This window comes from Vulpes vulpes, chromosome 5 (genome assembly GCF_048418805.1).
Source record: "Vulpes vulpes isolate BD-2025 chromosome 5, VulVul3, whole genome shotgun sequence".
Lineage (NCBI taxonomy): Eukaryota > Metazoa > Chordata > Mammalia > Carnivora > Canidae > Vulpes > Vulpes vulpes.
The window spans coordinates 58,419,421-58,434,295 of record NC_132784.1 but is presented as its reverse complement, the minus strand read 5'-3'; the positions used below and the strand labels follow the sequence as shown (position 1 = coordinate 58,434,295).

General features: G+C 52.4%; 1 protein-coding gene across 2 annotated transcripts; it reads right to left on the bottom strand.

Annotated features, from left to right (window-relative positions):
* Positions 1-380: 380 nt before the first annotated feature.
* On the bottom strand, positions 381-5,296 carry HSBP1L1 (heat shock factor binding protein 1 like 1). Of its 2 annotated transcripts, XM_072758159.1 has the most exons (4): positions 4,642-5,296; positions 3,402-3,468; positions 1,493-1,613; positions 381-846 (listed from the first exon to the last, which is right to left on the bottom strand). In XM_072758159.1, exons 1-3 carry the CDS (start codon positions 4,690-4,692, stop codon positions 1,495-1,497), a joined length of 237 nt encoding a protein of 78 aa, XP_072614260.1. In that variant the 5' UTR covers positions 4,693-5,296; the 3' UTR covers positions 381-846; positions 1,493-1,494. The 2 variants fall into 2 exon arrangements, with proteins under 2 accessions (XP_072614260.1, XP_025853366.1); XM_025997581.2 differs by having other exon boundaries at positions 381-1,613; positions 4,642-5,291.
* Between the last annotated feature and the right edge of the window lie 9,579 nt (positions 5,297-14,875).

Here is a 14,875-nt window from a genome sequence, read left to right as displayed (position 1 = left end):
ACTAAATGCTTTTCTTCTTACCCACATGGAGTCATTGTGCACCCACAGCTGACGGGGATAAACAGCATGCACTCTTGAGACAACAGAACATTACTTCTGCATCTGCATCAATACTGCATCGCTGTGACTCACCCCCCAAGTATCCAGGAGACAACACCGGCCGGCCACAATATGCTGCCTCTCTACTTTGATTAACTGCAGGAAAGAGGCCACCATGTTGGTTAGTGGGGAGGTGACAAAGTGCCAGGTCTACCAACGGAGAACAGTAGTTTCCAACGTTGTGACATAGCTGACTCTCCCTTCTCACAGCAGGGACTCGGGGCTCGGGAGTGTGCAGTGTCCCTGTGTGAACCCTGATGAGTGCAACCAACAAACACAGATTTACCCAAACATCTCAATTTATTGAGGTCCTTCTTTTCATTTAAAAGGCAGTACCACTGATTTAAACAAACTTGGATGTCTGGTCTTCTCTCGGGCTCCATGCACATCAAATGGTGGGGTTTCCATGTCTATTTGATCATTTAACTTGTTGACTAAACTTGAAACAGCAGCTTGATCTGGGTGATGAAGGATCTTGGGCTGCCGTGTTCTGCCCTCAGGCTCTTGTCCCATCCTGGAATCAGCCCTGCAGGGTTGGGGGTGGGGAGGAGGGACAGCCGATTCCTCAGGGCCAGCCAGGAATGTGGCCAGATCGGGTTAAGCTGTCCACCCTTTGCAGTGTTCACAGCTCCTAAGCAGCAGCTCCTACCCAATACCAGACGTAGGGGTTTATAAACTGAAGGCGAACTGGCTCTGATTCAGCAGGACGAGTGTGGATAATTTACCGGCTGACTTAGGGCAACAATCCTAAGACAAAATGGGGAAACAAAGGCACCTCATTGTCCAATCACAATATGCTTACATAATCAGAATATTCTGGAAGTAAAATATGCAGATGTATCCTAATAAAATAAAGTTGTGCATCTCCATATGTCACGTAGACACAAATCCAGTCTGAGAGCTGAAGCCAAGCATGTGTTTGCATCTTCAAGATGAAGTGGGACATGTCACTGGGAAAGAAATGTCTACGTTGCGGGGTCCGAGCAGACCCTCGGGAGCCACGGTGAAATGGGCTGAGCACTTAAGGCACATGCGTCTTCTTTAAGGGATTATAGAAATATATGGTTTCAGATGGAAACTACTAGTTGCCCTCCCCAATCTCTAGTTCATCCTGACTCATGTTTTGATTGAAGACTAACCTGAGGGGTGGCAGTGAAAAGTCCTTTAATAAAAGCCAATTTTTAAATAATAGAGCTTGTCATTTAAAGTGTGTGCTTCCTGAGGAATTATGATAATTGTCCCAGTTAGTCTGTTCAGAAGAGATCATTTGTAAGAGTCCTTTATTGTCCCTGCAGGCTTCCCTCTAGCACAGAGGCAGGGGTCCCCACGGTGAACAGATACGGGATTGCCCTTTTCCAGATTAAAGCAATCAAAATACAGGCGGAAGGCAAACCTTTAGTTTCCCAATGACGCCCTTCCCCCTTGTTCCGAAACAGGATCCTCAACCCCAGCTTGCACCATGAGGTCATTTACATTCTTCTGTAGATCCTCGAGGCGACTTCCCATTTCTTCCAGTGCAACGTTAAGGGGAATTGTACACAAGGTCAGAACACCGGCCCGAAAGTCCCAGGAGACCGACTTCAGGTCACACCTGCTGAGAAAGATGCCTCAGCAATGCAACCTTTAAAATGAGAGAGTCAGGCGGCCTGTATGTACCTTATGGTGCAAAGTAACCATTCCCTACGGTTTTATTTTAAATATTTTATTTATTTATTCATGAGAGATACAGGGAGAGAGAGGCAGAGACACAGAGGGAGACACAGGCTCCATGCAGGGAGCCCGACGTGGGACTTGATCATGGGATTCCAGGATCATGCCCTGAGCCAAAGGAAGGCACTCAACCGCTGAGCCATCCAGGCGTCCCTCCCTACAGTTTTTGTAGCCTCTTAAACCTTGGAACTGAGAGCTCAGTTCTAAATGCTTGGCTCCCCATGTAGGATTCATCTGTTGTAACCAGATTCTAATGAATGTGTACATATAATGGAAGTTAATTTTGTTTAAAACCAACTTTCTGGGCAGCCCGGGTGGCTCAGCAGTTTAGCGCCGCTTTCAGCCCAGAGCGTGATCCTGGAGACCCGGGTTCAAGTCCCATGACGGGCTCCCTGCATGCAGCCTGCTTCTCCCTCTGCCTGTGCCTCTGCCTGCCCCCTCTCTCTGTCTCTCATGAATAAATAAATATATATATTTTTAAAAAGCCAACTTTCCTACAGTTTAATTTTTATCATGTTTTAAGAATACTTTTTCCCTATGAAAACCCATCTACAGAATCAAAAGTTGAAGTAAACGGTCCCGTAAGCAAATACTTTGCCTATAATTTCTAAGGAGTGAGTTTAACTGTGTAGAGTAAGCTCTAGTGCACCGAGTCTTAGGTCTTATGGCAGATGTTACCATTATCTGGATTTGCTCAAAGTAGAACAAACATTCTACCCTAATTCTGCTTGAATTCACATTTTTTTTAAAGATTTTATTTATTTATTCATGAGAGACACAGAGAAGGAGAGAGAGAGAGAGGCAGAGACCCAGGCAGAGGGAGAAGCAGGCTCCATGCAGGGGGCCCGATGTGGGACTCGATCCAGGGTCTCCAGAATCACGCCCTGGGCTGAAGGCGGCGCTAAACTTCTGAGCCACCAGGGCTGCCCTGAATTCACATCTTAAAAAAACAGTGAGCTGCTACAGTTGCAAAACAAAACAAAGGGGGATCCCTGGGTGGCGCAGCGGTTGGCGCCTGCCTTTGGCCCAGGGCGCGATCCTGGAGACCCAGGATCGAATCCCACATCAGGCTCCCGGTGCATGGAGCCTGCTTCTCCCTTCGCCTGTGTCTCTGCCTCTCTCTCTCTCTCTCTCTGTGACTATCATAAATAAATAAAAATTAAAAAATTAACAAAACAAAACAAAACAAAACAAAGGTTGGGAGAGCCAGATGCTGTGTCCTATGTTGAAGACATTCCACGTCTTGTTTGCAAGTTTCTGGTTGCTTCTAGGGTATAAGTGTTCCTCAGCACACTACCCAGATTTATCTAGGGCTGATAAATAGGGCTCCTATGTATTTGTTTAGTGTGATTATTCGTGGAAACGTCCCAGGGGCAGCCTTGTGCCTGTGTCCTTACGTTTATCCCTGTCACACACGGTGCCCTGTCCTGCTGGTCCCACAGGACATAGTTCCCTGTGAGCAGTACTTAGTACATCGGGGTACCAAACGTAGAACCAGGAAATCCTAGGTCACTAGCAGACAAGAAGATATTGCATGATAATTTTAGAGTTCAAAAGCATCATGGCATGTGTTATAAGCTAGAAAAGGATATTTCTGAGGTTTAACGTTGCAATCAGAGCTTGAAAATGTTCTTGAAGTTCCTGAAATAGATTTTCTGCCTGAAAAAAATGAACCATTAGACAACTGAATGTAATATTTACTTTTTTTTAGTCTTTTTTTTTTTAAGATTTTATTTATTTATTCATAGAGACAGAGAGAGAGAAGCAGAGACACAGGCAGAGGGAGAAGCAGGCATCATACAGAGAGCCTGATGTGGGACTTGATCCAGGGTCTCCAGGATCACGCTCCGGGCTGCAGGCGGCGCTAAACTGCTGTGCCACCGGGGCTGCCCTTTTTTTAGTTTTTTGATGAAATTTAATTTAATTAGATCTATTGCCATCCTTTTGTTTGTTTTTTTCTTTTTAAAATATTTATTCTTGATGTAGGGCACTTGGCAATCATGGAAAAGAACTGTCCTTAATTATTTGTTTATATAGTTAGATTTTTGACAAGATGCCAAAGCTTTTCAATTCAGAGGGTAAGGAAACTCTTTTCAGGAGCATGGGGCATGAGGGAGCTGAACATCACCACCCAGCAGGCCTGACCCTGCCTCACAGCTGCACAAAAACAACTCTGGATGATGTGAGCAGAAAATGTACCAAAGGTCCCGGAGGACATAGGTGATCGTCTCGGTAACTTGGGTCCTGGGTGGGCTGAGCCTGCACCTAGAACACCACCTCGTAACAGACCCCACACTGGGGGGACCCCGGAGACGGTGTACTGACCCCACACCTTGGGGGACACTGCAGACCCCATACTGACCTCACCCTGGGGGGACCGTGCACACCCTGAACTAACATACAGAAATACCAGGGTCGGTAGTGAGATCAGCCACCTGTGCCTTTTGGTTTATGGCTTGGAACAGAGGCCTGGGGCCCCGGATTCGGTGCTCACAGCGGTCACTGCATCCATCGCAGACCGGAGGGCAGAGGCGGGTGTCCTAGAATCTGCACTGATCTATGGAGATGCCTGGAATCCAGAGCAGTTCCTCAGGGGTTTTTAACCGTTCTCAGGAGAATGCAGACCCACGAACGTACCACAGGTAACACTCTTCATGGAGACAAGGGAAACAGACTGTGAACGTAGCTTCCTGCTAGAGAAGGGGTGGGTGGGAAGGGCTCACCGAGGGGGCGTGCCGCGGGCCCCCAGCCGCGCCCACCCCGTCCCGCCCCCAGGCCTTCAGGGGGTGCGGCGCCCGAGGGGGCGGGAGAGGCCCGAGGGGCCCCACTCACCGTGTCCCGCTGCGCAGCCCCGCCTGGGGCTTTGGGCCCCCGCGTGTCCATGTCCAGTGGCTCCCCTAGTCCAGGTGGGTCCCCTGGTCCGGGCGGTCCTGGTGGTCCGGGTGGGCGGGGGATCCGGGCGGCAGGGCTGCCTCGCGTCCGCCCGTGGGGAGACGCTCCGGCTGCGGCGGGGCGCTGGGGAGCCGGGACGCGGGCAGCAGCTCGCCAGCCTGGTCCCGGAGGGAATTCCTGGGCAGGGCGCGGTGCGCGTGGGGGCGGGCGGCCCGGGACGGGGAGGGAGGAGACCGGGCGGGAGGGCTGTGAGGAAGCTCCTCCAGGACCGGGGAGGGAGGGGCGGCTGCGGGCCGCGCAGGGGAGGGCTCGAGGCCTCAGAGACGAGACCTGGTGACACACGGTGTGACCTCGCCTGTGCCCGGCCTGTGCGCATAGCAGTGGCTGTGAGCTGGGGGTCAGGCAGCGCAGCGACCGTGGCGCCCCACCCCCCTTGCCCAGAGCCCCTCCTCTCCCATAGACCTCTGCACCCAGGAGACCTGGGCCCCACGCACCACCACACCGGCAGGGCACGCGCCCTCCCGCCTTCCCTTGGCTTTTGGGTGTGGGGCTGCCTCTCTAGGGGGCCGAGGAGGTCACACTCCGCCCCAGCAGCACCCCGACAGCCGGAGTCCCTCATATCTCTCAGTCTCTGCCATTTCCATGGTCAGCCAGACACTCAGTCCTCGCCCACCGCCACTGGCTCTCACGTCCCTCTTGGTTTTACCAAAAATCTGGAAGGAGCATCTCATGACTCACGTCCCTCTGGGAGCCTTCAGCACTGCCGGCTTTGTGGCACCCCAGGGCCCTGGCTACCTGACTAGACCCTCCACACCAGGGTTCATGTGGCAGGGCTGCGTGTGTCTGGGTCACCCCCATGTCCCAGGGGCCTTGCTGAGTGGCAGGCAGCACCTGGATGCCTGGGCTGTGGGATGTGTGTGTTGAGATGCCCAACATGCCTCACCACCAGGAGAATGCACATCAAACTGCAGGGAGACCCCACCTCACGACCCCAAGGCCAGAATCCCAGACAATGACAGGTGACAGCAAGGCTGTGGCAGATGGATGCGCTCTCCATGGCCCTGCCACCCACATGCAGACTCACAGTCCACACATGTCAAACATAGAGTTACTGTGTAACTTCAGTTCCACCTCTAGGTACGTATGAGGGAAATGACCACATGCCTGTGACTCAGATGTTCACTCAGCGTCGTTGACAACAGTTAGATGTGGAGCTGTATGCCTGGCAGGCTCTGTCCGCACGTGGGACTGCATCTCCTGGTGTGAGCCCAGCCCCACATTCGGCACACAGATGACTTAAAAATAAAACATTAAAAAATAAAAGGTGGAAAGAGCACAAAAGTCTGCCACAGACAACGAATGGACCAACAGATGTGGTCGGTCCGCACGGTGGATGGTGTTCAGCCCAAGGAGGAGTCCTTGGGGTCATGCTGCGTGATCGCGGCTGCACAGCAGGACTCCACGTGTCTCAAGTGTCCACGGTGGGTGGATCGGTGGAGGCAGGTTGCTGGGCACTGGACGGGCTGAAGGAGGGGCAGCTAGTCTTGAAGGGGCTTCCTCCCCGGGGGCAGAGAGCGTGGAACATCAGATGAGGGCTGCGCTCAGCCCCCCGAATCAATGGCAATGCAGCGGCTGCATATGTGAGGGTGGCCATGTAGGGCGTGAACTGTTTCAACAAGCTGAAGTCATGGCTTCCTTGGAGTGAGGCCACATGACTGCTCCTGAGCTCTGGCAGCTTCCCTGGGAGGGCCGAGGAGGACAGGCACAGGTACCCATGGGTGTGCAGGGCAAATGCAGTGCAAGCCTTTGGGCTGTGCTCAGGTCCCAGGACGTGCCTGCGGAATCGTGTCCATCAGCTTCTGGTCTCTCAGAAGAGGAGGCTGGCGGGTAGGCCACGAGGCCCCAGGGAGAACCTGCTAGAAAACCTGCAAGGCTGGGCTTGCAAGACCGGCCTGCTCTGCGGGGCAGTGGCCTCATGCCCGAGGGGCTGGACTCAGGAAGGCAACAGTGGGTCCCAGCCACAGGTGCGGGGTCGCATGGTTGCTGGACTCCTGCCCCACACTGCCTGGGCTCCTGTCCATGGGGCCCCTTCCTGTGGGCTCCTGTCCATGGGGCCGCCGGCTTGCCCCCCTCCCCAGCTCCTCCTCCCAGGGAGCCTCAGGGAACCTGTCCAGCCCATGCCTAGGAGTCTTTGGGGTTGAGCTTCCCCACAGGCAATGGAGGAATAAGAGTCATCCCTGAAAATAGATGGCCCCCTCTCCAGAGTGTGGCTGTAGGTCGGGGGGTCCCATTTGCGGCTCCTGGTGGATCTGATGGCTGTGACCCAGGCCCACCCTCAGGAGGCCAAGCCTCAGAAACTCCCCTTACGGTCCGAGGCCTGGGCGGCTCCCTACGAAGGACAGGGGTCAGAACCCGTATCTTCACTGTGCTGGGACTGCTGAGAAACAGGTGAGGGTTCACACAATCAGCACGCGAGAGAGGTCACTGGATAGAGAGGAAGATTCTAGAAGTGGAGTCGGGGGTGGGGGGCAGGGGTGGGGTGTCTGGATGCAGTTGTGCAGGGTCTGGGCCGTGAGACAGCACACCCCAGCGGGTTCTCCAGCCACAGCAACCTGGGGGCGTCCCAAGCCCAGGAACCTGCATTTCGAGGATGCATTGCATCACATCTGTGCAGCCAGGCTGCAAGATAGGCCTGGGCCAGGAGGGATGAGCCCAGGACGGGGTGGCCTCTGGCAGAGGGGTGGCGGTGCATCCTGTGGGGCTTGTGGACCCTCGGAATCCCCTGCAGGACGCAGCTGGGGGATGAAGGCAAGGCCGCCAACCGAGGCCAAGGGGAAGAGCACCAGAGCGGGGACACCCACTTGCCATCTGTGGAAGAGGAGCCAACACTGGTGACTTCCACTGTCTCCTCCATCTCCACAATAACCTACGAAGGCAAAGACTGTTGCCACGTCGCACAGAGTTGTCTGAGGTGGCTGCGCAGGGGGCGGGGCACTGAGGAATGGCAGACAACCCGATAAAAATGGGCATTGGGCTCAAGCAGATGCCTCGCCTAGATGTGTGAGTGGCCACCTTACTGGTCAGCGGGGCACAGATGCATCCTGGTGCTGTCTGCGGTCATCAGGAAGCAGAAGCCATGAGGAGCCTGGGCCACCGCAGCCTGAGGAGGAGGGGACGTGGTTCCCTGGGACACAGGAAACAGAACAGCGGCTGGCAGCAGCTCCACTTCTGGGCCAACAGGGGCTGGAAGGTGTGTTTGCAGGGTGACATGGGGACGATTCCTTCCCGAGAACGTGATGGGAGGGGCCCCGATGGGGACAACCTGAAGGCCAGGTGCTGAGGGGAAGGGGCCACCACGCGGGCGTGACTCTAGAAAGGCCAGTGGCAGAGTCCAGCTCCAGAAGGTGACACTGGCCACGGCATGATGCTCAGGAACCCAGTACTTAAAAATGATTAAAATAGTAACATTTGACATTATGTCTATTTTACCACAATTTTAAAAAATCCATTTTGCCAGCTTGAGGGGCACTAGGGTGGCCTGGTCAGGTCAACTCAGGTCCTGACCTTGGGTTGGTGGCCGGAGCCCTGGGTTAGGGCCGGCCTGGGATTCTCTCCCCCTCTGCCCCTCTGCCATGCAAATAAGAAAGGAAAATCCTATTAAAAATTTCTAAGGAAAGAAGGGTTCTTTTGGCGTATGGATTGTGGTACACAGATTTGAGTGTGGAACATTTTGCTTCTTTTTACTCTAAAATAGTTGCAACATTTTCATAATTTTTAAATAATTTTAGTTTTCATGATTTTTTTCATGTTTTAATGTGACATTACCCACTATTTTTTGACCCACCTATTATTTATCGTGGACCTCTGGCTCCCACAACAGTACATACCCGCCCTGGGGAGCAAAGACCCAAGCCTCGTGGACTGCACATGGGGGCCTTCCTGGAGGCTGCACATGGGGGCCTTCCAGTGGGGGCCTTCTCAGAGGCGGCAGTGCCTGTGGGTCAGTGCCCTGGGAGTCTCAGTGCCAACCCGAGGGCAGAGGCTGCGCAGTGAGGTGGCCTGGAAACAGGGCAAGAGGAACAGAGGTGAGGCCTCCCTTTGAGCAGAAACCTTCATTTTCTGTAGTTTGGATGTGAACTAATGTGCCCTGTGAGTTGTCTAGACTTTGAATCAAGACAGATTTTAGAAACATTCTTCCGTGTCTCTGGTTCATCCCATGGATTTTCCATCTCCGTCACTGTACTTCCAGCTCCAGAACTCCTGCTTGGTTTCCTCTTCCTCCTTCTCCGCTGCTGCTTCTGCTTCTTCTTCTTCTTCTTCTTCCTTCTTCCTTCTTCCTTCTTCCTTCTTCCTTCTCCTTCCTTTCTTCTTCTTCTTCTTTCTTCTTCTTCTTCTTCTTCTTCTTCTTCTTCTTCTTCTTCTTCTTCTTCTTCTTCTTCTTCTTCTTCTTCTTCTTTTCTTCTCCTTCTCCTCCTCCTTCTTTCTTCTCCTTCTTCCTTCTTCTTCTTCTTCCCTCTCCTTCTTCTTCCTTTCTCCTCCTCCTCCTTCTTCCTTCTCCTCCTCCTCCTTCTTCCTTCTTCTTCCTCCTCCTCCCCCTCCCCTCCTCCTCCTCCCCTCCCCTCCTCCTCCTCCTCCTCCTCCTTCTTCTTCTTCTTCTTTTTCTTCTTCATTCATTTACTTATTCATGAGAGCCACAGAGAGAGAGGCAGAGACACAGGCAGAGGGAAAAGCAGGCTCCCTGCGGGGAGCCCGGTGTGGGACTTGATCCCAGGACCCTGGGATCATGCCCTGAGCCGATGGGAGATGCTCAACCGCTGCGCCACCCAGGGGCCCCTTTGGTTTCTTATTAGGTTTTCCTCATTATCGGTATTTCCATTTTGTTCATATTTTTTTCATGATTTTACCCACATCTTCTTCCAGTTCTTTAAGAATTTTTTTTTTAAGGATTGTTTTTATTTATTTATTTTAAAGAGAAAGAGAGACAGAACCCAAGCCAGGAGCAGAGGGAGAAGCAGACCCCCTGCCGCAGGGAGCCCGATGCAGGTGCCCTTCTTAGAGCATCTGTAAGACTATGGCTTTAGCATCTGACCAGTAGATCTGACATCAGGTCTTTTTAAGGGACAGATTCTGTTGAATTCCCTTTTTCCTTTCAATGGGCCAAACTCTCCTCTGCCTTATGATTTTTTGGCTGAACATGGCACGTTCGAATCTCCTGATGCCGTGACTCTGGAAATCAGACTCCCTCCTTTCCCTTTCCCAGGCTTTGCTGTTTTGTTGTCATCATTCTTTGGATGGTGGCAGGCTGTCTCTGTCCCGAGGATCAGCCCAAGGTGCAAACTCAGTGTCTTCTGGGGTCTTCTCTGAGCCTTCCCTTGGGCAGGCACCATCCGCCTTAATTTCCCACGTGTGCAGCTGTTTCTGAATGTCCTAATACGTGGCTCCCCAAAGGGGAAAAGTGAGAAACCACAGGGGCATCAGGGGGCACCCGCCCTCTCAGTGCCATTGCAGTCACGCGTGCTGGAGCCAGAGGGGCGACAGCAGTGGCGGCAGCCTCTGTATCTGCACCTGTGTGGTCAGAGCAGAGACTCTGCTCTTGGAAGGACAGGGTCCTTTCTGCCCACCTGGCGTCAGCAGGCAGCTCCTGAAACACGTGCACAGCTGCCTGCTGCAGGGCTGAGTAGCTGCCCCTGTGCTCCAAGCTAGAACAGACCAGAATTGGCTCCTTCTGCTGGACAGTTGCAAGCCTTCAGCAGACTCCACTATCCCAAAATAGTCCCGCAAGCCAGATTCTGCCCCTGCAGTGGTCGCTAGTGTCAGGGAGAGTCCTGGTACTCCCTGATCTGCCCTTGTCCCAGAGTCCTCTCTAGGGCAACCAGCACCTTGAGAGCAGGTGTCCCCACTGTTGGCTGGCGCGCCGCTTCCTGGGATGGCCCTGAGTCTACCTTGTGTCCTGCCCTGGGCTCTGCCGATGTGGCTGTGGTATGAAGGTCACCCTTCCTGCAGAAAACGAGACCCATCTGCTGTCCCAGCTCGTGTGAGACAGATGCTCATGAGGTCGGTGTCCTCCCACTGCCTCTGCAGCTGGGGCCATGGGGCCGTCTTCCCTCACACGTTCTGTCAGAGCCTGGCGGTGGCTCCGCCTGTGTCCCACCACGGCCTCAGGTACAAAACTGAAAACCCAAGGGAAACATGACGATTCTTCTCTTACAGGTGAACAATTTACAGTCATGATCCTGATGAGGAAAAGCAGAGGAAAGAATCCAGTGGGCCGGGGTTGGGGGTGGGGGCCCCATGTTGGGCAGGGTGCTGGCCCTGGTGTGGGGGAAGGTCCAGGGAATCGAGGGCTGCGGGCGGGCGGTCAGTTCACAGACACTTTGTCCTGAAGACCTCGAGGCAGCTGGCTTAGGGGAGGAGCAGGGCTCTGGGTCTTGGGCTGGTGAGCTCAAGCCCCATGGAGTAGAGATGACTAAAATATAAACCTAAAAGATTCTCTTTAGTATAAATTTACTCCTTTTACCATGTTTTTCCAAATGTAAAAATCGTGCCACTTTGTGTGGCTGCTCAGGTAAAGATCATCAGATTTTCTTTTTTTAAGATTTTACTTATTTATTCATGAGAAACAGAGAGGAGAGAGAGAGAGAGAGAGAGGCAGAGACACAGGCAGAGGGAGAAGCAGGCTCTATGCAGGGAACCCGATGTGGGATTGATCTGGGACTCCAGGATCACGCCCTGGGCTGAAGGCAGAGCTAAACGGCTGAGCAAGATCATCAGATTTAAAGAACCTGAAGGAATGTGAATAAAAACAGAAACTAAAGTTGCCTGAGGCATTTCTAGAGAATATTGTCATTTAAAACGTAGCCCAAGGGGCGCCTGGGTAGCTCAGTTGTTGAGCGTTGGCCTTCAGCCCAGGTCATGACCCTGGGGTCCTGGGATAGAGTCCCACATCGGGCTTCCTGCATGAAGCCTGCTTCTCCCTCTGCCTGTGTTTCTGCCTCTCTCCCTGTGTCTCTCATGAATAAATAAAAAGAGAAACAAAAACAAAAAAAACATAGCCCAAGGTGGAAGGCCTTCGGGAAGCAGGGCCTCATGGGAAGCTGGGCTTCGACCCCGCAGGGACTGTAGGTCCTGCCCTCCACTTTTTTTTTTTTTTCAAAGATTTCATTTATTTTTTATTTTTTATTTTTTAATTTTTTTTTCAGTCTGGAACTTTTTTTTTTTAATTTTTTTTTTTTTTTATTTATTTATGATAGGCACACAGTGAGAGAGAGAGAGGCAGAGACACAGGCAGAGGGAGAAGCAGGCTCCATGCACCAGGAGCCCGACGTGGGATTCGATCCCGGGTCTCCAGGATCGCGCCCTGGGCCAAAGGCAGGTGCCAAACCGCTGCGCCACCCAGGGATCCCTCATTTATTTATTCATGAGAGACACAGAGAGAGGCAAAGACCAAAGACCTAGACAGAGGAAGGAGAAGCAGGCTCCATGCAGGCAGCCCAACAAGGGACTCTATCCCAGACTCTGGGATCACACCCTGAGCTGAAGGCAGATGCTCAACCGCTGAGCCACCCAGGGGTCCCCCGCCTTCCACTTTCTACCACATTCATATTAACAGGGCCTGGTGCTTGTGGTAGGACTCCACGTACGTGAGACACCCGGAGCAGCTGGATCCCTAAATAGAGCAGACTCGCGGTTCCAGGGCTGGGAGGGAGGGTGCGGGGTGTGCGGTTGGACTTCGAGGTGAATAAATGTTTGGGAGCAGATGGGGAAGGAGCAGGCCCAGCACTGGGAACTGGCAAAATGTCATCCAACTGTTCACCTTAATGGAGCTGAATGTGTGTTGCATGAATTTTGCCCCTATTTAAAAAATATGAGACAAGGGGGAGGTTCATAAGCAGAAGTGTGTATTTCTGGAGATGGAGGGCCCTGTGTGCACATGCAAGTGTTTGCACGCATATGTTCGAGTGTTTGCACAGAGGCATCTGGGACTGCATGTGTTTGCACTCAGGTGTGTGTGAGTGTTTGCACACAGGCATGTGTGTCTGCACGCGTGTGTGCATGTGTTTGCACGCAGGCATGTGCGAGCGTCTGCACGTGTTTGCATGCTGGTGTGTATGCACTAGTAGCTTAGCGCCCAGCGTTGCCTTTGCCTGCTGTCCTTGTGTGAATTTACACATCTTCTCTCCACAAAAGTTAGTAGGGCCGAGCCAGCAGCGGTGAGGCCAGCTGTGCTGGGCCTTGTGGTGGTGCCCATGCCAAGTCCACACAGATCGCCTGCGCCTGCTCACCCTCCTCCACGTGCTGAGTCCGCCTGGAAGCACGTGTTCCTCTGCCGCTCATGCCTTCAGCCGACTCTGTGATCCTTCCTCCTCTTGAGACAGGTTCCCTTTGCAGATGCCTATTTCTGCTTCATACAGCTCATTATACATCTCTGCTTTTTTTCAACTCCAAGATCTTATATTCTTTTTTCAGTGGATTTTTAGCCAAGAATCTTAAAAAGAGTCATGTTCCAATTTCTTTTTTTTTTTTTTTTCCTTCTCGTGTGTGGCTGGTGTCTTATTACTCAGTTTGTATCTGAAACATTCTCTATTCCAATTATTAAGGAAGCGTGTTGAGCATGAGACAGACAGCCTCTTATGCCTCCTCTGGTCTCTTTCCTGCTCATGACATGCCAGCTGTGCAGCAGGACCAACTCAAGGCAGACCCTCCATTTCAGTTTTTGAAAAATAAGTAGAATCCTTTCTGGTCTTTGAGCCCGTAGGTTGCACAGGCCTGGACTCTGCTTCTGTAGTAACTGAGCGCGCTCGTTCTGGTATTTTCTCTTTAGATTTGGTCAAATCCAGACTTTGTCTTTCTCTTTACTCAGTTTAGCTTCACTATGGGTTACCTTTCTCTCAGAATGTTTTATAAAATAATTCTTTGAACAAACTTGTGACTCTGGGCTGTTCTTGCATCCTTCACTTACAAGCGTTTCTGGCGTTGGCTTGTATGCTAATATCCTTCCGCCCAGCCTGTTACTCCAGTCCCTGGTGTGTGCAACGCCCAGGTGCCTCCTGGGTAACAACACCCTCTGCAGCCGCAGACCGCTGTCCACACCAGTGTCACCACAGGGCTGCGAGCTGCAGGCCGGCTTCCTTGGTCTCACCAGTTTTCCTGGGCTGTCCGTCTCCCTGGTTGTCTTTCTTTCCTCCCTCCCTCCTCCTTCCTTTCACGTCATACGATCATTAATACATCTTTAAGAACTGCATGTATTTTTCTGAAGATATTTTAAAACTCAAAACACACTCTGTTGCTCAGTCACTAGTACCTTTCACACTTTCTGGTTAAGTTTCCAAAGGAAAAGCTGCAAAGCAATTAGTTCCAACAAGGCAGGAACAGTGCTGCGCTCTCAGGTGCAGCATGAAGACCAGGCCCCGCCCGGTCCTGTGGGCTGCGTCACCAGGCATCTCTTTGCTCCCTCCCCAGTAAGGCATGGAAATGGGCCTGAAGCAGGGTTCGTGAAGATCTCCTACACGGAAACCGTGTTGTTTTCTATTTTCAGGCAGTTGTTTTCTATTTTCTCTTGGCCGATTGATGAAGCTTTTAAAAAATTTTTTTAACAATTTTTATAATTTTAGGAAGAGAGTGAGCACATACTCGAGGGAGTCAGCCCCACACAGCATAGGGACTGAGGTCGGGCTCCATCTCACCGTGACATCATGACCTGAGCTGAAATCAACAGTCCAACACTTAACCGACTGAGCCTCCGGGTGCCCCATGACTGACGGAGCTTGAAATAGTTCTGGAATGTTTCTGGCATTACCTGTCAACCCTGTGGCCCTGCTGCGGGGGTGGGGGGGTCCTTCCTCTCCTCTGGGCCGGCTCCCACTATCCTGTTGGTCTTTCACTGGGGCCTCTGCATTTGCTTCTGGTGGCTGCTGTAACCAATCACCACAGACTGGCTGGCTTATTCCCTCATAGCGTTAGGCCAGAAGTCCAAAATCCATTTTATGAGACCAGAATCAGGGTATGGGCAGGGCTGTGCTCCTTCTGGAGGCTCCTGGGAAAACCCTCCTCTTCCAGCTTCGGGGGCTGCTGGCATCCCCTGGTGTAGGGTGGCCCCCATCCAGTCTTCATGCCTCTCTGCTCCCTCTTTACGCAGTCTTCTCCATGGTGGGTCACACTTCCTTCTTTCTTCCAC